Below are 26,429 nucleotides of genomic sequence, written 5' to 3'. Positions count from 1 at the left end.
TGGATACTGTCTTTTGGTCATAAACAAGCTTCTGTCCAAATTTCATGAAATTCCATGACGGTTTGATAAAGTTATTGATGACAAAAAAAAACTTGAACCACAGACTGAACCTAAATGTTGATGCTGCCTATGTCTACGATGGAATCTAGGATACCTATGTCTTGTTTTCTTATGTCACAGACTCGACAAAAAAGGGTAAATTCCCTCCAATAATGAGTCTGATAACAATTTTGTCGAAATTTGACGTATTTGTAGATATTATAAACCAGAGGCTCCAAGGAGCCTGTGTCACTCACCTGATATTTTTGTTTACAATTGATGCATGAAATAATGCAACCATTATACTTTTGTTTTAGTTTCAGAGATAAAAGCCAAAAACTCCTTAAGGGGTCATTTGACCATTTTGGTCATGTTGACTTATTTGTAGATCTTTACTTTGCTGAACATTATTGCTGCTTACAGTTTATCTCTTTCTATAATAATATTCAAGATAATAACCAAAAACTGCAAAATTTCCTTAAAATTACCAATTCAGGGGCAGCAACCCAACAACAGGTCGTCTGATTTGTCTGAAAATATCAGGGCAGATAGATCTTGACCTGATGAACAATTTTATCCCATGTCAGATTTGCTAAAATGCTTTAGTTTCAGAGATATAGGCCAAAATCTACATTTTACCCCTATGTTCTATTTTTAGCCATGGCGGCCATCTTGGTTGGCGGGCCACGTTGTCGGACAAATTTTTTAAACTAGATACATCAATGATGATTGTGGCCGTGTTTGGTTAACTTTGGCCCAGTAGTTTCAGAGGAGAGGATTTTTGTAAAAGTTAACGGATGATGACGACAGAGGACGAACGCCAAGTGATGAGAAAAGCTCACTTGGCCTTTTGGGCCAGGTGAGCTAAAAAGAAGATGTAGTATGATTTGCCAACGAGACAACTCTCCACAAGAGACCAAATGACACAGAAATTAACAAATCTAGGTCACCATATGGCCTTCAACAATGAGCAAAGCCCATTCTTGTCCTGCTGATCATTTTTGCTTTTAAAGCATCTTTTCTTGTTTTCAAGATAATAGGCAAAAACATAAAATATTGGTAAAAATTGTCATTAAAGAGCAAGAACTCCAATGAGAAGTCAACTGACAATTTTCGGCTATGTTGTCTTATTTGTAAGTTTGTGTTTTGCTGATCATTTAATTTTGCTTATTTAAGTTTTTCATTTACCTATTTTGTTTTTCCAGATATAAGGCAAAAACACAAAAAAATGGCAAAAAATGGTCATTAAAGGGTAACAACTCCAACAAGGGGTCGTCAGCCGATTTCGACCTTGTTGACTTATTTGTAGATCTTGTCTTGCTCAGATATATTTTGCCTATTTATCTATTATAATTTATTAGATATTAGGCAAAAGGGCATACAATCAGTTAAATCGTCTTTAAGGCCAATAACTCCAATAAAGGGTTGACTGACGACTTCAACTATGAAACTTAATTGTAGATAATGTCTTGCTGATTGATCATCTTTGCTTATTCAAGTTTCTATTTATCTATTATAGTTTTTTTTCAGATTTAAGCCAAAAAAGCAAAAAATTAATAAAAATTGTCATTAAAGGGCAATAACCCCAATAAGAAGTTGTCTGACGATATGGCTTATGTTGAATTATTTGTAGATCTTGTCTTGCTGATCATTTTTGCTGTTTAAAGTCTCTCTCTATGTATCATAATTTTCAAGGTAATAGGCAAAAAAGAAAAAAAATATGTTCAATGGAGACACTCACGGTCTTCTAGAAGGACAGAACATGACAAAAATCCCAAACTGGAGGATCACCTTCAAATCATCCATGAATAAAATAAAACTGCAAAAAATATTCAGTAACATATCATCAAGGGAATCTTATAGTGTTATATGTCTACTTTTGGTAAAAATATAGATAGCAATATATTTGATATCCAAATGATATATGGTCTATCTCCCTATACAACTATAATACGAGATTTTTACACTCTACAAGTTTTTGTCAGAACTTCTCTGTTTTATCTCCACACTCCCATTGGATTATAATAACTTATTCATCTAGTCAGTTTAGAGGAAAATATTTTTATAGTGTTGTATCTCCACTATTTTTCTGATATGTTTGCAGTAAAATAATTGTTATCAAAATTGTCTATGTAATACTATTGTTTTGATGGTTTGAACTCAATCTATGAGCAATTCTTAGCAAATCCAACAGTCCAGAATTGGGGATATAATACAGTTAAAAAATCCATAGTCTATCTCCAATAGAAATATAGGGATAAGTTTCTAAAAACTGCAAAAAAGGGGATGCTTTATTTATCTAAGTTGCTTGTCTATTAGAAAAAAACATTCAAACAAAGAGTTACTCTTCGTGTATGTAAATTCAATTCCTATATAACTTTTTATGTCTCAGTCAAATATTTAAGATATTGCGTTTTTAAACTTCAATATTAATTTTTACCGCACTATTACCAAATGGGAATTACATCATTATAAGATTCACACGATGAACATATAATAAAAAAAAGGTTGCTTTTTTTACTCACATTATCGTGATGATTAAACATATCTTTTAATGAAACATCAATATTTAGCAGGTATTTTGAACATTTCTTGGTATTTGTATTAATCATGCACAAATAAATCTTTCACAAGTTCTCTCTATCTATACTACTAATAAATCTAAAGACCGTTTTTTGTTCACCTAATAAACGTATAACCGAAGAAAGCTACAAGTCAAACTTATATAAAGGTATATATACTTGATACGGTATACTGAAAATTTTACACTTTTACATCGATTACTGTTTGAAACAATAAGCAATTAGACAAATTAATAAGTCCCCTAACTATCCGATGCGATTTCCTTTTAGTGATGTCATTATATTTCCAGTCTAATGTAGGCAGTTTAACATGTTAAAGAACAAGTAGTATAGATATCATGATTCATAATGAAACAAAGTACTTGCTCCATGCATACACTAATCATGCTGTACCGAACTTGAAACAAACTACTCCCAGCCCCGATATTTATACACTGTACATGTACTCTCTATACTACTAAATCTAAAGACCGTTTTTTGTTCACCTAATAAACGGGTATACTGAAAATTTTACCATACTTATTTTTAAAAACAAAAAGGGTTACATACACTCCTTCATAAAATATTGAATATAAATACGGTGATATATCTATCTATACTACTAAGATAACGAGGTCCAATTTGTTAGTCGGCATGACGTAAAAATGACAAATTAAAGAATTCAACTTTAAATATAACTTATATAGGACAATGCATGGTGTTGATTAAAAATTACACCATTCCAAGTCCTTTTGTTTTTCACATAATTTATATTACCAATAATTAACAAGTTCCAGGTCGACGGGTTCAAACAGAAAGATTTTGAAAGCAGAGAAAACTGTGCACCTTATAATCAGCTTTATCAGATGACAATACGAATACTGAAAATAAGGCGTAGGTACTTTAATTCAGTCCCGGTCCCGCGATATCGCGGGTGTGTTCTAGTCATAATACTATTTCAAAGCTTGGAAAAATTGGCCTAAAATCATGAAATATTAAGGTTGACCAGTGAACCTTGAAAATTAGGTATACAACTTACAGAATCATGGAATTTGACTTGATCATAAAACCTTAGCATGGCCTAGGGAACCATAAATTTTAAACCATAAACTTTAGATTATCTGTGAAGCCTGGATTGAACAGTAAATAAAATGCTCCACAGGGCGCAGCTTGATACGACCGCAGAGGTCGAACCCTGAACAGTTGGGGCAAGTATGGACACAACATTCAAACTTGATACAGCTCTGAATTTGGATTGTGATTAAATATTTGACACAGCATAGGTTTCTGACACAGAATGAATGTGGTCTAAGAACTTAAAAATTTTAAATTGGACATTCATCTATTATGGTCCAATATCCAAAATCTAAATACATGGTTAGATTCAGCATATCAAAGAACCCCAAGAATTCAATTTTTGATGAAATCAAACAAAGTTTAATTTTGGACCCTTTTGACCTCAATGTGGACAAAGTTGATAACGGGGCCGAAAAATCAAAAATCTAAATACATGGTTAGATTCAGCATATCAAAGAACCCCATATATTCAATTTTTGTTGAAATCAAACAAAGTTTAATTTTGGACCCCGATTTGGACCAACTTGAAAACTGGGCCCATAATCAAAAATCTAAATACATGTTTAGATTCAGCATATCAAAGAACCCTAAATATTCATTTTTTGTTAAAATCAAACTAAGTTTAATTTTGGACCCTTTGGACCTTAATGTAGACCAATTTGAAAACGGAAACAAAAATTAAGAATCTAAATACACGGTTAGATTCCGCATATCAAAGAACCCCAATAATTCAATTTTTGATGAAATCAAACAAAGTTAAATTTTGGACCCTTTGGACCTCAATGTGGACCAATTTAAAAACGGGGCCCAAAATCCAAAAACTTAATACACGGTTAGATTCAGCATATTAAAGAACCCCAAGAATTCAAGAATAAAACCCCATTGAAATTGATCAAGAAATAAGCAATTTATACGAAGTATCTTCTTTTGCACAATACTGTGCAATTGAATATTTCTTGCTATTGCGCAATACTGTACAATTGACAATTTCTTGCTATTGCGCAATATTGTGCTATTGGATATTTCTTGCTATTGCGCAATACTGTGCAATTGAAGATTTCTTGCTATTGCGCAATACTGTGCAATTGAAGATTTCTTGCTATTGTGCAATACTGTGCAATTGAAAACTTCTTGCTATTGCACAATACTTATTATATAATAATTTACACATCCTGTTTGGTGTGTATCTCCTACCATATCATTATTATTTGCTTTTAAATATAAATCAGAAATAACCAACTTAAAATGGAAAATTTTAAAAGAAAATTTTAAAAGAAAAAAAAAAGGAAAAAAAGAAGAAAAAAAAAATCCCCCCCCCCAAATTTTTTGAACCCCCTTATGATTCATCACCCCCAAACTCAATCCCAGCCTTCCCTTTGTGGTATGGTACCTTGCAGTACAATTTCAGACAGATCCATACACTTGAACACAAGTTATTGTCTGGAAACTAGAAAAATGCTTATTTTTGGCCCCTTTTTGGCCCCCAATTCCTAAACGTTTCGGGCAATTACCCCCAAACTCAATTCCAGCTTTCCCTTTGTGATATGGAACCTTGTAGTACAATTTCAGAAATATCCAAACACTTACACACAAGTTATTGTCATGAAACTAGAAAAATGCTTGTTTTTTGCCCCTTTTTTGGCCCCTAATTTCTAACATTTTGAGGCAATTACCCCCAAAATCAATTACAGCCTTCCCTTTGTGATATGGAACCTTGTGGGACAATGTCAGAGAGATCCATACACTTACACACAAGTTATTGTCTGGAAGTTACAAAAATGCTTATTTTTGGCCCCTTTTTGGCCCCTAATTCCTTAACTGTTGGTACCATAACCCCCAAAATCAATCCCAACCTTCCTTTAGTGGTATTGAACCTTATGGTAAAATTTCATGGAGATCCATTCACTTAAACTAAAGTTAGAGTGCGAAAACCAATGTGTCTTCAGACGACGCAGGACGACGACGACGACGACGCCAACGTCATACCAATATACGACCAAAAAATTTTTAATTTTTGCGGTCGTATAAAAAGTTAGTCCTTCTGAGATTAGTTCAATTTGACTGATGTTTTCAGAAGAGATGGTGCAAATGTCTAAGGACAGAGAGAGAGAGTGATGACTATAGCTCACATGGCTTAGGTGCCAGTTGAGCTGACTAACACCTCCAATAGCTAACACATTGTTTTCAATATTGACATGTTGATAATCTTTGTTAAGCTCTAAACCCTCCTGAGTCTGCAGAAGTGTAGAAATAACTTTTTAACAAGTTTATGTCATTACCGTATTTTCGTGTATTATACACACTTTTTTACCCCAGACATAAAGTTGGAAGAGGGGATTCATATTATACAATATTTTTTAAAGAATAAAATCAATAAGCTATCAACTATTAAAATCACTGAGGTTCCCGTCTTGGAATGGACACATGAAAATATGAAGTCCAATAGTTTTTTTTAGTACTTAACCATCCCCATCACTCATTCTAGTGCATTTAAGTTCAATAAAATATAATGGCAAACAAAATGAGTAAACAATCAGATAAAACTTACAGTTACAATGTGGGGATGTCATAAATGACTATCAACCATTCTGTATATAAATAAAACTTCTAATGATTGTGTCACCATGATGTGTGTAAAATCACATGAAATGAAAAAAAACAGAACAAAGATACTGGTATATTTTTAAAAGCTGATTTCACAAGCCGTTATCTGATACTGTGTGATTCTATGGTAAATGCTCATATAAGAGGTAGTGTATATGGACTTTACTCTTCATTTCACCATAACTATCCACCAATTTCAAGTTCTTGGACTTAACAGCTGACCTGAATTTTAGTGCCAGCTGATCATCAAATGACATTTGCAAAAATTTTCAATTTTGGTTTGTGACTTCATATGTTTCTGATTTGACAGAAACAACTTTATATAATTATCATGGAACATTCAAGGAGGAAAAGAATTTCCAAAGCATTCAGAAAAAGAATTCCAAACTGGTCTGCATTCTTCAGGCAAAGACCAAGAACCTATACCTCAACTTTAGATGATATACCACAAACACCTTCCATTTCAACTTCAGAAGGGATAACAACATCCAACACTTCAACTACAAGTCGAATCACATCACACACTTATTCCTCAACTTTAGATGTGATCACACAACCTACTTTTCCATCAACTTCAGAACTGATCACAACAACAACGAAACTTCACCTTTAGAAGGGATCACAGCACCTACTTACACCTCAGCTTCAAAAGCAAACACAACAACAACTAACACTTCTTCTTTAGGAGGGGTAAGTTCCAATCAGATCTTACCTTTAAAGAATACATATTTGAATAAGAACTCATCCTCACCAAGGAAATATCCAACTTCAACCCAAATTTCATTAGAAAGAGGAGCACAAGTTCCAATAAATTGCAAAGTATGTCAAGAAGACAGTAATGTTCAATATAAATGTCAGAACTGTCTAATAGCACTTTGTTATACATGTTGTAAGAAACATTTATCCAAGAAAAGCTATCAAGATCATCGAGTCATCAATATTAATGATGGGTCAACAATTCTAAAGCCTATAAAATGTCCAGTGAAAACTCACAAGAAAGATGACATTTCCATCTTTTGTCAGAAATGTGATAAGTTCATGTGTTTAAAATGTCTCACGGAATCCAACCACCAGACGAGTTCTCTAAAGGAACTTGAAACACTGTATGCAGAGGATATTGAATTGCTTAATAAATATTATAAAATAATTAATGAGGACTATAAAAATAAATTTATGGGAGAATTGGCAAAAATTGAGACATCAAAACGTCAGCATGAAGAATTTTATGAAAAAGAAAGGAAGAAGATAATTCAACATGATAAAATGTTAAAAGAGGAAATTACAAAACAAACGAACAAACTTTTGGAAGAACTGAAAATGGAGTTACAAAAGACAAAAGCCGATCTGGAAAATCAGTCACATGATATAGAAGAAAACATTTGTACCTTAGTTAAGAAGATTTCAACTATCACCAAGGAAACAAGTAATTCTGATTTAATGTGTGTTCATGGAGTAAGAAAAGAAATTGAGAAATTTATACCAAGTGTTAAACTTTCAAATGTTAATTTACCCATAAAAGTAAAAGAATTTATAAAAGCAGATCTTCATGCAGATAGTGTTGAAAACTTTTTTGGCATATTACAAAATTCTGATATGAAAATTGTAATCAGAACATACAGCACTAATCTTAAGTCAATCAGCTCATTATCAAACACAAACTATGCTATTTGTTTAGGAAGCAAAGAAGATTCTGTTATTAGAAATGTAATATTAGCAAATGGAAGCATAGAAACATTACAAGAAATAAAAGACATAAAATCTGAACATTTATCCTTATCAAAGCCTGGGAACATTCTTGTGGCTCTTTATAATGATCCATGCATCAAGGTACTTACAGAATCAGGCAAAATGAATAAGTTTTATGAATTTGATTCAACTGAATGGTTCGGAACTCCGCAAGTGCCACTCTGTATTCATGTTCTACAAGATGGTAATAGAATGATAGGAACCAAAGAAATAGACGGAGACTTAGGTCCGTTGTCACAAACAAGTTGTAGACAAGTAGTGTTACAATCATCTGATGGCAAACAATTAAATTGCTATGAACGTGATAATAAGGGTAACCGATTATTTACTCTACCTTTTCGGATAACCTCAAACTCTACTGGGAAAATATGTGTCATTGATAAAACAGATGCTAGAGAAGGAAGACTAGTGACCATAGATTCTGAAGGTGTGGTTAAATGGATATATAATGGTCATCCAAAGAAAAGCCATTTGAAGTTTAATCCTACAGATATTGGGACAACATCCCGTGATAATATTGTTGTTAGTGACTTGAACAATGCAATCCACATCATTAATTATAATGGCCAAATGGTGTCTTTTCTACAAACTGAAACCTTAGGCATTATGTACCCACTTAGTTTGGATATATACTGTAAAGATGAACTTCTGATTGGATGTAAACATGACCAGGCTAAATTACATATCATGACATTTACTGGATTTTAATGAATGTGTATAAGACTGTAATGCATTACTAACTTATCATTCCAGAGAGATAAAATAGACAGCAGAACTATATGTAACTGTAAATTCTATGAATATATCACATATCATTTGATATACCATTTTCTTTCATATTCATGATATTTGTGTTTAAAACTTCCATTTTGTTTACAAAACTATGACTTGCAGGTTAAAGAAAACGTAAAATGGTGTAAATTTTAAAATTCCTTGTTTCAGTTTGCACTTCTGTAAATATAGAATATGCAATTTCCCATAGGAACTCCCTTTGCAGCTAAAACTGTGCCACTTTTACTATGAAGTTTCGTGAAAAATTATATCCTAGAACAGAAAGTTGATATGCACTTCTATCTTATTCAAAGATCAAAACATAGGGCTGTGCGGCACATTTTCAACATTAGTATGCCCCGAACTTCTAGGAGTTTAAACTTATACTAAAATTCTGTACTACTCCTACCTTCACTTTGGGTCTTCCTCAGAATTCAATTTTCGCCGCTACCATATGTTTTTCAACTGGTAACATTCCCAAGTTAAGTCTCTATGAGATGAAACATAGAGATCTTATCTGGGAACCAGTACGTAAACAAAACAAAATATCTATGAATATTATATATCTCCCGAAAAGAGGTGTGGCTTGTGAAACAGCTGTATTTACAAAGTGCAACCTTCAAGTGTCACTGATGAATCCTAAACTTGAATTGTAAGTGTTTTAGATTTTGAAAGTGTTTTTTTAAAGCTTTCTGACAAAATATAGGACTTGTTTCTATATGTTGAATGAATCTCAGACCAAATAAATTATCACAATCTCTGTGTCCCAGATTTAATGTAAGTCATAATTGGACTTCATAATAATACGATCTGAGAATATAAAAGTACCAGTACATACATTCATTCATTCATTCAGTACATACTGCTACAAATTGTATCAGAAAATATTAAGCTAAAGTTCTTGATTTCAAACTTGAAATAAGATTTGCTGTGTATGCCTATGATCCATGTAAAGATGTTTTTCATATAAATTTCTGTGATAACAACCAACAGGAATAAAAAAAGTGTTCTGCACCTTAAGCAATAACCATGTTGTAAATTTTTATCACTTTTTAGGCAAAAACTATCTCCGATGATTTTTTTGCAGGATTTTTTTTCCTTCTTTGCATTTGAATTTTGATGTTTTATGTCAAAAGAATGAGGAAAGAATAAAAAAAAAAATAGCTGATTTCACCATAAAAGATGTAAGCTGATCCTCAAAACTTTTTAAGGTTTTGGTAAAATATTTACCATTTCTTGATTCAAATGCAGCTGTTTAAATATTGGTTATTTTTCTTTAAAACCTTTTTTTCTAGTAATTGTGACAAACACTAGATGTAGTTTAATAAATCAAGATATTTTCATATGTAAATTTTAATCTGTAACTGTGTTGTTAAATTGTGTTGGATCAAATTGTTTAATAGGTCAAATACATTGAAATGATATTATATGTAATCTGATAACTCTTGTTTATATATTTGAAAATCTATTGACATAGATAAAATGTCAAATTGATCATTAAATAATTATCAAAAATACATATTTACAAATACAGATGTCAGACATATCTATTTGTTTACTGATAAATCAATTATTTTGGGCATGTCTTGCGTCTATTACATAACCTTTGTTTCAGCATTTCAGATTGTATGTTTAAAAAAAAACTCAGCTGATCTAGTCTGGCTCTGTCACATGATGACCAAAAACAGTTTCACTGCAGACTCCATAATAACCTTAGCAAATAAGGTCATGCAAATTCAAAGGAAGACATTACTATAAATAATATGTAAACCAAAATACTCAGAAGGCAAACAATTTCAAGCTTCTCCTATGGATCACAGATCTTATTTTTTCTGTCAAGTAAAAGATTTTCTAAAAAGCAATTAAAGTAGTTCCACATAAAGAAAAGTAACTATCTTACATAGGTTGCCTCATTGTATGTCATTTTCATTGTACATGTTGTATGTTGGAAGACTTAAGTTTGTACATGTATGTCCTGTTAATCTGTCAGTCTGTCTGTCTCTTTGTCAAAATATTTATTACTTCTGAAATCTACATAGTTTACAAAGAAACAGAATGAAACAAAATTGCATCAATTGGCAAAAAATTCATACTAAGTGTATTTACATTTCTATTCATTTATTAAAAGTAATGTTTTACTGAACATTCTGAAGTAAATTAGAATCACCATTTGTCTGCAATAAAAAGAAATGAATTTGATTTTACAGAACAAAAACCTTATTTCAAAATAACTACCAGAGTTTGAAAATGAGTTCAGCTAACCTGGCTTCACCATAATCAGCTTCCATACAACTTATATTATGTGACAGTTATACAAATTACAACATTTTACTATAGTATGTACAAAAAAATAAAATGTACGTTTGTTTGTTTTGCTAGGTAGATCATGATTATCTATGTTTACAATCTCTTGAAAAAGTAACGATAGTTATTAACAACCTATTAAATCATGGGACATGTAATAAAAGGATGACAGAATAAAATGCTTCGCTTAGCGCAGCCTGATACGACCGCAGAGGTCGTACCCTGAACAGTTGGTACAAATTTGGACACAATATTCAAGCTTGATACTGTCTTAATTTGGATTGTGATCAAATTTTTGACATAATATAGATTTCTGACACAAAATAAATGAGGTCAAAGATCTTACAAATCTATTGCGCAATACTGTGCAATTGAAGATTTCTTCTTGAAACTTTTCAAAAATTCAAAATTTAAAAAACTTTGACAAAAAAATATGAATCCTCTAAAAAAATTGGAAAAAAAAAGTCCCCCCCCAACTTTTTTGAAACCCCCCTTGGAGCAATAACCCCAAAACTCGATCCCAGCCTTTCCTTTGTAGTATGGAACCTTGTAGTACAATTTCAGAGAGATCCATACACTTAAACACATTTTATTGTCTGGAAACTAGAAAAATGCTTGTTTTTGTTCCTTTTTTGGCCCCTAATTCCTACATATTTGGGCAATTAACCCCAATCTCAATCCTAGACTTCCCCTTGAGATATGGAATCTTGTGGTACAATGTCAGAGATCCATACACTTACACACAAGTTATTGTCTGGAAACTAGAAAAATGCTTGTTTTTGGCCCCTTTTTGGCCCTTAATTCCTAAACTGTTGGCCCCATAACCCCTAAAATAAATCCCAACCTTCTACTTGTGGTATTAAACATTGTCGTACAATTTCAGAGCAATCGAAATACTTATACACAAGTTATTATCCTGAAACTAGAAAAATGCTTCTTTTGGGCCCCTTTTGGGCCCTAATTCCTAAATGGTTGGGACCATCATCCCCAAAATCAATCCCAACCTTCCTTTTGTGGTATTGAACCTTCTTAAAAAATTTCATAGAGATTCATTCACTTAAACTAAAGTTATTGTCCGGAAACCAATGTGTCTTCGGACGACGACACAGACGACGACGACATCATACCATTATACGATCCCAAAAAATTTTATGCGGTCGTATAAAAACCTGTTTGACATGCTTCTTTCTATATAAACACTATAGCCAATAAAGAACTCATGAAAATCCTAACAAGCAAGCAAGCAAACCTAACCTAACACACTAAAAAAAAAAAGATTAGTCGTAAAAGATGATGATAGATGGCTATTTAACATCCAGTGGCAAATTGAATGCATGTTTCATGTCTTCAGGACTAGAACATGTTTACTGTTAATTCAGAAATTATTGCACGCATTTATTATTGTGATTTTTTAAGAAAGGACAAAAATGTGAGATTTATTACTGCAATTTCAGGAAAATCTGCATACACATGATACAGATATATGTATCAGATATCAGAATGTGAGTTCTTGTAACTGCAATATTCACCCAGTCCCATTATTTGCATTAATAAAAACCTCACAATAATATCTTAATTACAGTATGTGATATGAATATGAAGCCTGCACTGTACTAGACAGACACACTTAGCTAGAATTTTAACATGCAAGTTCACAAGGTAACAGTCAGCAAGAAAACATGTTACCCTACCTGGACACAATTTCCTGACTCCAGGCTTACCAACATGTGCTATTGCTCCTAAATGTGGCATACTTAGCTTGGAAGCATAAAATACCACTTTTTAAATCTTTGGTTTGACCTCCCTAAAGATCAAACCCATGACCTCATGGACCTCCTGAGATCAAGGCCAACATGCTACCAGTAGACAAATGAGGCAGTCAGCTGTAACAGTCAGGGGTTAAAAAATTTTGTTACTGCTCACTAGCCCAGGACTTAATGGTAGCAGGATTTTACTAGTCCTGTTGGAAGAACTGCTAGACCAGCAAAACAGACCTGCTAGCCCGAGCTGGCATCATAACAATGTCAATGATAGACATAAAAACGATAAGAAGCTGCAGACTTTTGATATAAATTTGATGTTTTGATGTAAACTGTTAAATTGACAGTGCATCAAACGAAATGTTCAACATAAGTGTACTAAAATCTGCCTTAGACTCTTTATTAAAGCAATATCACGCTGTTAGAACTGTACTTTCTTTTTAAAAGATAACGGATGTTGACTTGACAATGATAAAACACGGACCAGAGATGACGCATGAAATCTGTGTACGCTTTCAAAGCACAAAGTTTAAATAGATCTTTCTAAGTTATTTTTTCTTGAAAATACTTGAAATGAACATAAGATAATCATAAAGGTATCAATGATATTGTTAGCATTTTTGAAGAATTCGGATGCAAAATTAAATCTCACACATGTGCACACGTGTACTAGTTTCAACAACATGGTTCTTTTGAATTATCACTTAAAACTTATTCTTAATGTTTTTAAATCTTTATTATAAGAATTCTATTTCAATATGTATTTCTGATAGGCTAAATTATTTTTACTAAGTAACAGGATATATCAATCAATGCATCATACCCCCAGTACCGTTAATTGAAAGTCCTGAGAAATCGATATTGAAAGTACGGGATCAATACATGATACCGGTCCACTCAGTTATTCGTTCTATTTTTAAAACATATAAAAAATCAGTTCAAATTATTTGAATCCTGGATGAAGTAACAATCTGATTGGCTCAGATAAAAATAGTGTGGAAGGGATTTTCTATTTCTATTTTGGTAACGCCAAGAATTTTTTTTTACTAGTCCATCGGGCATATTGATGGCAAGATTTGATTGCCCGAGGCGTATATGGCTTAGTCCCGGATGTCGGGCTAGTTGATTTTTTAACCTCTGACAGTATGTGACAATTACCAGTAGAACTGAAATGGGGGAATAAATTTGTAAATTTAAAAATATTTAAGCAGCCACAGTTTCCCCCATTGAAATGCAATATTCAAGGCTCTTTTTGTACCACTTGTAATGCAGGATAGGCAAAAACTGATAATGAATCAACAACATTATAAGATATAAAAGTTTTAATAAAAACAAAACTAGAGGCTCTCAAGAGCCTGTGTCGCTCACCTGTATTTACTGATGCTTTGGAAATCATGTAAAATAAGGTTAAGATCATAATTAATAGTATTAGATATTAGATATTATAATGATATCTAAGATAATAACAAAAAACTGCAAAATTTTTGTAAAATTACTAACTCAGGGGCAGCAACCCAACAACGGGTTGTCAGATTCGTCTGAAAATTTCAGGGCAGATAAATCTAAATCTGATGAACATTTTTGCCACCGCCTGATTTGCTCTAAATGCTTTAGTTTCAGAGATATAAACCAAAAACTGCATTTTACCCCTATGTTCTATTTTTAACCAAGTCGGCCATGATGGTTGGAAGGCGGGGTCATCGGACAAATTTTTTAAACTAGATACCCTAATAATGATTATGGCCAAGTATGGTTAAATTTGTCTCAGTAGTTTCAGAGAAGAAGATTTTTGTAAAAGATTACAAAAATTTACAAAAAATTGTTAAAAATTGACTATTAAGGGCAATAACTCCTAAAGGGGTCGACTGAAAATTTTGGTCATGACAACTTATTTGTAGATCTTACTTTGCTGAACATTATTGCTGTTTACAGTTTATCTCTATCTATAACAATATTCAAGATAATAACCAAAAACTGCAAAATTTCCTTAAAATTACCAATTCAGGGGCAGCAACCCAACAACAGGTTGTCAGATTTGTCTGAAAATTTCAGGGCAGATAGATCTTGACCTGATAATCAGTTTTACCTCGTCAGATTTACTCTAAATGCCTTGGTTTCAGAGATATAGGCCAAAATCTACATTTTACCCCTATGTTCTATTTTTAGCCATGGCGGCGATCTTGGTTGGTTGGCGTGGTCATCAGACACATTTTTTAAACTAGATACCCTAATGATGATTGTGGCCAAGTTTGGTTAAATTTGGCCCAGTGGTTTCAGAGGAGAAGATTTTTGTAAAAAGTTAACGACGACGGACGACGCCGCCGCCACCGACGGACGCCAAGTGATGAGAAAAGCTCACTTGGCCCTTTGGGCCAGGCGAGCTAAAAAAGATAACAATGATTTCAGTCAAAACCTAGTAAATTTTAAGACAAATATCTTGGCTTTATGTCTGAAATATTGTCTATCACAACTGACAAGTAATTGGCCATTTTTGTCTATCCCTAAACTCATAGGATATTCTATTCCCGTGTGTTCTGTGGTCAGTTTTTTAATAATAACACCTTCATAACTAAAAACATATAGTGCACCATGTGATTCACTGGCAATTATGTTTCCACTGTAAGATGTTACAATATCTACTGGATTAAACTCCCAATTATCTTTTCTTTCCAATATGCTTTTCTGATTGCCTCTTGAATCCATTATTACTAATGCTCCTTCCTGAGGAGAGAGCTTGCCCAAAAAACATATCTCATCCTGATAGTTAGAGGTCAATTTTACTGGTCTAATAAATAGCAAATTTCCCTCTGGATAAAATTTATAAATCCTTAACACTTTTCCTAATTCTGATAAATCCACAATTCGTATTCCACTTACTTTAGCAACTTTGTAAAAGTCCCTGCCTTTCTCGACTGTACACACTAACACAGTGCCATTATTGGATACATGTAAAGCTAATGGTATATGTAATCCAGCACTATAACATGTGTGAAAATCTTTGATTTTACCTGTTTTGGGGTCCAGTTCTTTAATTGTAGGATCTTCATCTTTTATGAAAAGTAAACTACATCTCCTACTCACAGCTATGTCAGTGATATTCATATTTTTAAATTCCTGTAATATTCGTCTCCCCTGTAAATTAATTTGTCTTAGGTTTGAATCAATTGTACTAGATATCCATAGGTTATTTTTCTCATCCACAGTCATTGATTTTATAGATGTAAAATCAGTGCAATATGAATCTATGTTTTCACACGCCATAGTAGCAGAGCCAAATATGTCAACATTGACCAATAATCCAAATACAGGATTAATTACTGATAAATCTTTGTCTGTCTTACTAAGCACAAACTTTTTTGTCACTGTATATACTGGAGCAATGGAGAAAGATTCTTCAACTTGATCAGCAAAAGTTTGAACATCTTTAGCAACTTTCTTAATGGTATTAAAATCAGACTTGCATGTACTTTCATGTTCCTCTATCAGAGAAACTTTTTCTGATAATATCAAAAGCCTCTTTTCGATAACAGTAGTAGGAGCCATTATTTTTGCTTTGGTATTCCTAAAATGTTCATCCAACTCTTCCAAAAGTTGCTCAGTTCGTTTTGTAATTCTTTCCTTCAAAAGCATATCATATGTTATGATTTTCCTCTTCTCCTCCTCAAATGATTTGAAATGACTCTCCATTATTTTTTCAAGTTTATGCTTCTCATTTTAATAATACTGCATATCGGTTTTTATTTTCTTATGATGTAAGTTCAAATTTCCAGTAAACATTAAATATGCCTCATCAAGTTTTCTGACATCATGTGTACGATGAGCTCTCTTAAGACAATTATCACAGACTGCTTGGTAACAATCTAGACAAAACATTTCAGCTTTGGGTTTATTTATTACATGGAACCAACATTTCACATCTCCTAGGTATGAATGTTCATCTATATCTCTCAAATTAACAACATTGTGGTTAACACTGCTTTTATCACTTGAATGTCTCTGACCACAACTATTGCAAAAAATTAATTGACAGTTCAAACATTTCCATTTGAGTTTTAAATCTTTTTCACAAATTTGACAGGTTCTTGGTACCTGTGCCATTCTCAGAGGTAAACCTGTTGCCATTGTTCTTACTTCCAGAGTTCGCGAAAACTTATTTTGACCCGTCGGTCATGGGACCGACAAAGCATGATTATTTTTCAGTCCTACAAAATTTTAGCCAGTCCTACAAAATCTGTCAATTTTATCCTGAAATAAAATTAATAACATATTTTATCGAAAAATAACTTTATTAAGTTTTATTCTTCGCACCCACAGGCAAATTAACAATGAAGGACCAGTTCAGGTCTTCTGATTGTTCTTATTTAAAGTCATCTTCACAATCCATTTCATCATCTGAATCACTTTCTCGGCTGTTACAGTGTTTTTTTGCTCCATTATAGGGTTCAATCGCTGATTGTTTGCCAGGGATGGCTCTATGAACAAATTTTGTAGGCCACGTGTAGATCGTCGCTTTGGTTTGGTTATAATAAATCCGTAGACCAGTACCGGAAATTGGCAGCGGGTATATCTGATAACCGATGTATACACTTATTGGAAACAGTTGCGGTACATCTAATAACCGATGTAAAAAAGTGCCGAAACGGCCGTTGTGGCCGTTTTTACATCGGTCATCGGGACCGGCACTAGCCTTCAAAATACTGGTCCGAGCCTCATTTTGACCGACAGGACCGACAGGACCGACCATTTTCGCGAACTCTGTACTTCAATCAAAAACCTGATTTCACAAGTATCATATCAAATAAAACTTATAAATCTGATAATTTTGTGATAATCATGGCTAAAGTCTAACTTTGAGTGTTTTAAGTGTAATTAGTTCAAATAAAAATATAAAGCTATGACAGGACCTTTATTCACTGATCATGATGAAGACTTTCCATTGAATTAAAAATTTTGTAAAGCATAGACACAAGTAGACTATGAATTTTCTTGTAAAAAATGAAAAAAATATTGAATGACATTATTACCTACAAAGTAATCATAAAAAAACCTATGCCAAAATTTAATTAAATTCTAAGAAGGTTTGACAATTTTTTTAAAAACATTTCATGATCATAAGGAATGGCATTCTCACATGAAGCTTGATATAAAAATTCAGGATGTTCTAACCAGTAGTTACTGAGAAAAATGTGACAAATATTTCATACAAGGCCATTATGTGTAAGAACATATATATGTGTTAGGTAAACAGGAAGTTGATATGCTATGAATGCAGAAATGCATCAAATAGTAAAGCATGCTCCTCTGAAGATTTTACCAAACTTAAGGATGCTCTGATTTGTAATTCCTACGAAAAATTAGACCAAAATTCAATTGGACCGATAGAGGTTAACCAGTATTTCCCCTACTGCAGAGTGGCCAGGTTTCATATTAAGCTGAAATTGTGTGCAGATTAATCCAGGTTACTGACATAGTCGGTCTTTGCCTTATGCCACAGATAAAATCTTTAAACCACAGCATCTATGACAGTTATTGATGTGAACACCTACCAGGAAACCTGTCCTCTATTTTGCAAGGCCCCATATACAGTTTGTTTTGAAGAAAGGTTTAACTGGGCCTAAAACATTATTTTTAAAGATAAAAACTTAGATTCATACTACTGTGGATTCATTATTATTTGTGGGATACCCATTTTTGTGGATTTCCTGGGTATAGGTAAACCAAAAACTAAAAGGTTCAACAAAGCCTAAAATTTCTAAAGGCTTGTATGTAGATATTGGCAAAATGATGAATTCAAATATTTATGAAAAATACAATTTCCTCATTCTAGAAAATAAATGAGGGTTTGGATAGACATCCATATATTTCTTCATTCTTAATTTTTTTTATACCATTTTTCTAAATTCTTTATTTATTTTTCCCTTTTATCTCTTTTTTTTTATATAACACCCCTTTATTTTACATTCTTTATCTTTTTTTGCCTACATTTCTTGCTTCTCTACATTTTTGGCCAATTATTCTGCACATTTTTTCCATAATTCTCTATTCTGTAAACTCCATCCAGACCCTCATAAATGGATCCACAGTATGTTATTATTCAGTATTACTTACTTTCCAACATGTCTTCTAACTCTAATATCCTGGGGGCTCCTGGTTGGTCCAATTCCTTTAAATATATATAGTATATTCAATAAGCTGTATGCAGGATTTCTGATCTACACTTACCCAGCAATGTTTTTAATGTAAAAGTAAGTGAGTACATCCTTCACACGCTGTTTCACTAAAAATAGTCTTTTCCCTTTTAAAAGTATGACAACAGACAACATTAGGACCAAACAGTTAGATTTTTTACTGTAATAGTTTGTCCTCTTTATTCAAGCTTCATAACACTTCATTTTTTTTATTATGGAATATGTATTTTTCAATCCTGACAGAGTTATCTACCATGCACAAGTCAATGATTCTAACAATTGATAATGCCTTAAGCTAATTAAAAATAAATTTGATCAGGTTTTTTATTTTTTAACTTTGACCCCACCATTTCTTCACCATAAATCTATGCTTTCCAAAAGCCTTTCTTTCAAAATTGTGACAAGTTATGGTTTCAAACAATATTTCGCTGAATTAACAGCCTCAAATAAACTATAAAACCTACCCTAAACTTTGATTACTACTGATACAAACTGTCCTTACAAATTAAAGTAATCCTGACACTATTAAAACAGTTTATTTTCACTCATTTCTAAATTATTTACCTGGTATATATATATGTGCTTGAAATCACTTGTATTTTTGGCTTTATCCTGAAAATAAAATTAACAATAATCTAACTATCAAATTTAGCGAGAAGATATTGTCACTAATGCATATAAAACACAAAATTATAAAATCAAGTTCAACATTTTGTCAGCAGATTAATTCCCACTATTAAATATAAATGGTTGACAGCCAATTCATATAATAAGAATAACACATTTTATTCCACTGTATGCAAATATTGATAGCAAAATCAACATTTGATTGGTTGAGACCATTCCACTTGACATCGAACAAAACTTCATATTCCAATTTGAACATCAGGACTTCCTCATGCTACATTACCCGCAGTTAATGTACATAAACGCTTTGAACATTTTTCAATAGCAACAGAAAAGTCTTTATGGTGTTCAAAATTATTTCAGATGTAAATCAAAAAAAGAATGAATAATTAACTTTTGATCGGTACTGTTTATCAATGTTTATGTCATGTTTAGGTATAAAAACAAGCGGATAAGAAAAAAATGTATGTAAATGAATATTTTATGCTCAGGTAATAAACAAAGGCAGTGGAATAAAACATTCATTTTCTTTGGCTTAAGGAGATATGAAGTTGCCCTGGGAAATAGGAAATTTCTTGGGTGAACAAATCTTCATATCTCTCCTTAGGGAAGGGAAAATAAATGTATAATATTGCCCCTGGCACAACAGACCACACCCACCAACATTATTATGGGATCAAAAGAGGGGTCAACACTTACCTGTTCACATGATGGTCAGACTTAAACCTAACAACGGTGATCATATGACCGGATAAACTTTTAACAGAGAATTTAAAGACAGGTCAGAATCTCAATTGCGCCTTTAATTCCTACTGCTGGTGTAAAAGTGTAATGACGACTGCCAAAAACAAAGTCCATTTATCAGTAAAATATAGAAAAAAAAAATAAAAGTTGAATATTTAAGTAGTCTGTTCCAAGTCTATGTGTGGGCTATTAAAATGAATGTATCTAAATTCTTTTTGTATTGTTCACAATGTTATTTTGGTTATGTAGAATTTTGTTTGATAAATTGTGAGTGGAATTTGATAGCCTCTTGTGCGAATAGTGATGTACTGATTGAGCTCAACTTCTTGAAATAAAGATTATTATCAATATAATTATTGCTCTCACCAGGCATTTCTTCTAGGTGTAAAAGCTATACTGTGATATGCAATTTTAAACATTTTTGCTATCTATGACTTGTTTGTGTGACTCATGTATATATTTTATAGCAGTATCTGTGTAAATCTTGTTTACAAGTTTTACCTTTGCATAATTTGAAATTTTTTGCTCTGATAGTTAAAATGTGTGTTAATATTTTTTAAAATTACATCTGAGACTAGTTTTATCGTACTTACTGTTCCAAAGAAAACAACACCAATCAAGTCTTTGTCACTGCTGATAATTTTATTCTGTAGCGTTGTTTTGGCACACTGAAATGATAGATGACCTCAATGAGTGATGTGGTCTTAACAAAATATACGGAAAGACTTCATTTTAAACCACCTTGTTGACAGAATACACAGCAGATACATGGGTAAGGGGGTTCAAATAGAAGTCTTGCCAAATATACAATCTGCTTGTTTATTCTATTCCAACTGAAGTTTTGTACAAATGCTACATGATTGAATCTAATAATATGGCATCATTAGAAAACAGACATTGAGGAAAGCACTAGTAACATTTCAATATTTCCATCGAGTGTCATATATAAATTGTCATTTTAAATAAATGAGAAAAACTGTTTAATAATTATACATCACTGACAAATGATAACAAAATAAATATTTTAAATAATTCAAATTCTGGTACACAGAAATTAGTAATTACTTAGTTAAACACAGTGAATATTAAATCTTTTAGGATTATAAATATTCCTTTTTTCATACACTTTAACAACTAAATCTAATGATGATGTCATGACTCTTATTCCCTTAGACCAGTTTCTGTTTTAGATTTAATAATAAAACTAGAGGTGAGAGTGATGAGAAAAGCTCACTTGGCCCTTTTGGGGGTCAGGTGAGCTAAAAACCAGTAATTTGGTCAGATTTTTTACAGGATTACAAAAAGAAAATTGAAACATCTGCCATCAAGTTACAGTAAAAATTCACTAACCCAACAGAAAAATAACAGCATATATATTATTTTACTACATGATATTACTATGTTTATAAATATAACGAAATGGTAAAATATCAATGATGTTCCAGACTGACCTTCTTTTTTAGGGACCTAAATGTGAAACATAACAATAGTTGTCGTTTATATCTTAAAAGTTTCAAAACACATAGCTTTTAATTCACCTTAATACACAACTGAAAATGGCTTTCCTCATCTTCATCTTCACGATCAAACATTGATTTGGAACAGTCAATAAGAAAAATCAAACCATCTTTGGTTGTGGAAGAATACTGAAATAAAGAAATATATATATATACATAAGTTTTGACCAGACAATACGACTATGAATATAATGAACACCTTCAAATTCAATGATGATTATCCAGGTGTGGGATTTTATTGCTGCGTTGAAGACCCATTGTTGGCCTTTGGCTGTTTTCTGCTCTTTGTTTGTTTTTGTCCCTTTGACACATTCCCCATTTCCATTTGCTATTCTATTACAACAAAATATTAGGGCTAAGGCAAAAACAAGCTTGCAAAGAAAAGTCTTAAAATCAATTCTAAGTTTCCAACCCTCTGCACAGCAGACAGTATTAAATCTCAACATAATCACCCTTTAATTAATATTGAAATCTAAAATTTTTGCCTAACTTCTAATCATTGAGATTTAAAATTGCCTTTAGTTTGATGCCTATTGACCAAAAAAAAAATATCCTTTTAAATCAAATTTTCATTCTATGTTAAAATTTTCTCATGTGGAAGAGTGATTATGCCAACTGGATGAAATGTAAACTTGAAACTTAACCTGTAAGTTATCATTATACACCAATGTACCGAAACTCAGTTACAGATATGCAGGCATAATTACAAAAAGTCAGGAAAAGTACAATGTTCATGATATTCTCTGTCAAAGGGCTGTAATCCAAACAAAAGTGAATTGAACAGAATATAACACATATTTGACCTGTAAGTCACCATTATACACTAATGTACCAAATACCAGATCCAGATCTGCTCACATTACTCTAAGAAGTCCAAATAAGTTCAATTTTCATAAAAGTCCAACAACCATAATTAAAAAAAAAAAATTGGTTACACAAAATGAAATGCCAATTTCACCTGAAAGTCTCAATATACACTAATGTACCAAAATTCAGCTCCAGAACTGTAGACATAACGAAAAAATGTCAGGACAACTGATTTCCAAATGACTGAAGTTTAGAAGAATGAAATGATGGAAAGAAGAATATGGGTAACAATATAAACCCTGGTGACGTTTCATATTTAAAGTGAAAATTTTCTTTTTCATTAATTATTTTCTTTACAAATATAATCCAAGAAAAGATTTATACAAATGGACACTGACAAGTTGCTGAGCTACTTACTATTCCAAGTTTTATTATAACCAAACCTTAATTAAGCGCAGCATGGAGAAATTCAGAGAGACCTAATTAGAAAAAAATTTTAATGGCATGAAGTGTGCAACATGTGGAGCAGGATCAGCTAACTCTTTCCTGAGCAGATAAGATTAACCCTGGTTTTTGGTGGATTTGTGTTACTCAGTTGTTAGTTTTCTATGTTGTGTTTTGAAGACTGTGTTTGTCTTTTCATCGTTATTTCATATTTTGGCATGGTGCTGTAAGTTTGTCTTTGACTATGAGTTTGAATATCCCTTTAGTATCTACCATCTCTTTTTAGAAACTTTTTTTCCCTGAACTCTATGTATGTTATGTGTACTTTTTGCACTTGCAATTTGCGACTTATTACACTTTAGTAAGAAAATGGTACTGATTAGTTTAAGTAAATTCTATCATAAATGGGAAATATCAACTCACTAACTGGACATATCAACTCATTAACTGGAAATATCAATTCATTAACTGGACATATCAAATCGTTTACTGGAAATATCAATTCATTAACTGGAAATATCAACTAATTAACTGGAAATATCAACTAATTAACTGGAAATATCAAATCATTAACTACAAGTATCAACTCATTAACTAGAAACATCAACTCATTAATTTATTTACTCCTTGCCCTTCTTCCTCTTCATTTTCCTCGTCTTCACCATAGCGTGCAAAACCAAAATCTGCCATTCTAGAAAATACAACAACAAAATATGGATAACATTTAAAAACTTTAACTATATTTCTTACATCTGCTATATTTGATTCCCCTGGCAATCCTATTTTATTTTTATTGCTTTTTATACAGGTTGGGGAGGATCCTCATAAATGGGTAACCCTGTATTATCTCCCATTATGGATATTATACCCCAAAACAGGTATCAATTTTCAGTGATAAGAATGTAAACTTTGGATTTCGAGATATTTTCAGGTAAATGACAAAATTTCGCACAGAGGCACCATGACTGAAATTTCATCAGGTTAAGTCTTCAAAAAGAAGGATTTTTAAGAGGCCATTATCTTGTTTTCAGTTATCATTTGAACTATGGTCTTAAAGGAGAAAATGTTGAGTCATTCATATGAACATTTGTGCCATGCATATGACAGCCATTTAGATGAAATACAAAATGTTATTTTTTTTATCAGCTGTAAATTGATACCTGCTTTTGGGTATAATACTCATAAATGGGGATAGTACCCATTAATGAGGATCTTCCCAAACATGTCATATAAAGGTGTGACTGTATGTTGAACCGTTGTTATTCTACTTTTAATTAAATTCTTGCATGAAAGTAAATTTCAACCCATTAGTTTTAAGCTTATGCTAGTGGGTGACTTAAAACTGAAAATAATAGGTGATGTTGCTATACATCCATGACATGCATGAGACAGCAACACAATGACTCAAAAACTTGAATGAAATATAGAGGTCAGCATACAATCTTCAATGATATAGAGGTGTCTATACATTATGGCAAGCTCTAAAATCCCCCAGTTTAAAAACATTGTGTGTAAATTTTAAAGGAACTATCAAAATCTGTCATCTACATCAATTTCTCTGGTTTAAATAATAATGAGGTCTTTGAACAGGATGCTATCTTAATTTTTGCTGTAACAACTTCCTGCATGATCATGAGGGACTTATAAAATCGAAATAAAAGAATACCCTCATTTTATTAATCATTACTACCTTGATTACTACTTCTAATGTCAGTAGAATAAACAAAGAAGAAAAAAAACAACCACTAACTAGATGTTTTACTCTGGACCCAAATTGAACCTTCTACTACCATTGGAACATCTTGAACATGCATGAAATGTTTGTCACTGGACATTAAGGATCATTAAGCAACCAACAATCAATCAATCAATCTACTACCATGGAAGCATATGACATGAGCTTTGGAGAGCTCTGTCACCGACTAATATGTCCTAGTTACAAATTATAACAGTATAAAATAAACAAAAACATTGCTATCATTTTATTCAACTCCTTGGAGCAATGGAGGTGTGCTACATTGACCGAATTCATACAAATACAAGTTGAATGTTAATGAGCAAGCAGAGATGTGGAATAAAATCTTTGTATTCTATTCTAATTTCATTGTTGTTTGAAATGCAGTTCATTTTACCCATTTAAATAATTACTAAAAGAATGACAAATAACTTATAACCTGGTTAGTGCTGACAAACCAAAATTTGCCGGCAATATTTATACGGAAGTAGAATTATAAGCTATTTAATTTTACATATTACTCAAAAAATTGAAACAAAACGAAACAGTTCTTTCATCCAGAAAAAAACTATAACAAACTACAATTAAGTTTTCTGGATCATAGGTACCCACGCTTGCTAAAAAACACTCTTACTAATAGGTAATTTCGGTTAAAGCTCAATAGAGCTAATGTTATATCCTTGTTTTTCAGTATCTTTTGGCTGCGACTCTAAATAAAGATTATTTATTATTTATCATTATAAATCAAAAAATTAAAATGTGAATTGTATCTGTATTTTATCAGAGACATATAAAACAATGTTTATCAGAGACATACAAAACAATGTATCATATGTCTCTGATTTTATATAAGATTTTATAAAATGGTACTTTCATTACTATAGTATCTCACATGGAAACCAGGGACATAATATATTAGAATATATACTTTTCCCAGCTGGAAAAAAAGAAGAAGAAAGTTTTAAGGTAGCTTAGGGGAATAACTCCTGAACAGCAATCTCAAAATCATAAAAATCGACATTGACCTTTATTTTAAGGCCCATATAATTGTATACAAATTTCAAAAGATAAAGTCAACTGGTATCAAGTTAAATTATCCGTCAGGATATTGAAAAATCATATTTCAAAGTAACTATAATGAGCAAAACTCGGGCTTCTTCTCTTTAACTGTCCCTTTATCTTATGGTTAGGGTTAGGTTAGTGTCACAGTCTGTTTTACAGTTAGGTTGTAACAAAAAAATTGTTCCGGCGTGACATTTGTTCCGCCGGAACAAATTTCATAGGAAATATGTTCCACCGGACTTTGTATCACAGAAAATATGTTCCAGCACTGTAAAATTTGTTCCGGAACTAATTTTATGACCAAATGTGAAATAAGTTCCGGAACAAAAATCATAGCTCCATGAATTTTGTTCCAATTAATATTAAGAGTTTTAAAAAGTTAAATAAGTTCCTGTGATATTTGTTTTAAACGAACATGTACATGTTTCATACTGAGAAATCAA

At 32.3% G+C, this 26,429-nt stretch overlaps 2 protein-coding genes across 4 annotated transcripts in view; both read right to left on the bottom strand.

Annotated features, from left to right (window-relative positions):
• LOC127705870 (3-oxoacyl-[acyl-carrier-protein] synthase, mitochondrial-like) overlaps nt 1–5,408 on the bottom strand; it is a 273,875-nt gene extending 268,467 nt beyond the window's left edge. For all 3 annotated transcript variants that reach the window (XM_052210225.1, XM_052210227.1, XM_052210229.1), the window contains exon 1: nt 5,391–5,408. The gene's annotated coding sequence lies outside the window, so the exon portion shown is untranslated. The remainder of the gene's footprint in view (nt 1–5,390) is intronic.
• LOC127705866 (X-ray repair cross-complementing protein 5-like) overlaps nt 1–25,413 on the bottom strand; it is a 58,535-nt gene extending 33,122 nt beyond the window's left edge. Inside the window, exons 1-6 of the mRNA XM_052210218.1 lie at nt 25,364–25,413; nt 23,814–23,880; nt 21,960–22,067; nt 21,015–21,089; nt 19,615–19,662; nt 18,971–19,025 (exon numbers count right to left, since the gene is read on the bottom strand). Of these exons, the coding sequence (XP_052066178.1) occupies nt 18,971–19,025; nt 19,615–19,662; nt 21,015–21,089; nt 21,960–22,067; nt 23,814–23,879 (352 nt within the window). The 5' untranslated portion in view covers nt 23,880; nt 25,364–25,413. The remainder of the gene's footprint in view (nt 1–18,970; nt 19,026–19,614; nt 19,663–21,014; nt 21,090–21,959; nt 22,068–23,813; nt 23,881–25,363) is intronic.
• Between the last annotated feature and the right edge of the window lie 1,016 nt (nt 25,414–26,429).

The sequence above is a fragment of the Mytilus californianus genome, unplaced genomic scaffold (assembly GCF_021869535.1).
Source record: "Mytilus californianus isolate M0D057914Y unplaced genomic scaffold, xbMytCali1.0.p SCAF_6, whole genome shotgun sequence".
NCBI classification, from domain to species: Eukaryota; Metazoa; Mollusca; class Bivalvia; order Mytilida; family Mytilidae; genus Mytilus; species Mytilus californianus.
Note: the sequence above shows the minus strand (reverse complement) of the source record. Positions and strands in the feature narration are given on the sequence as shown.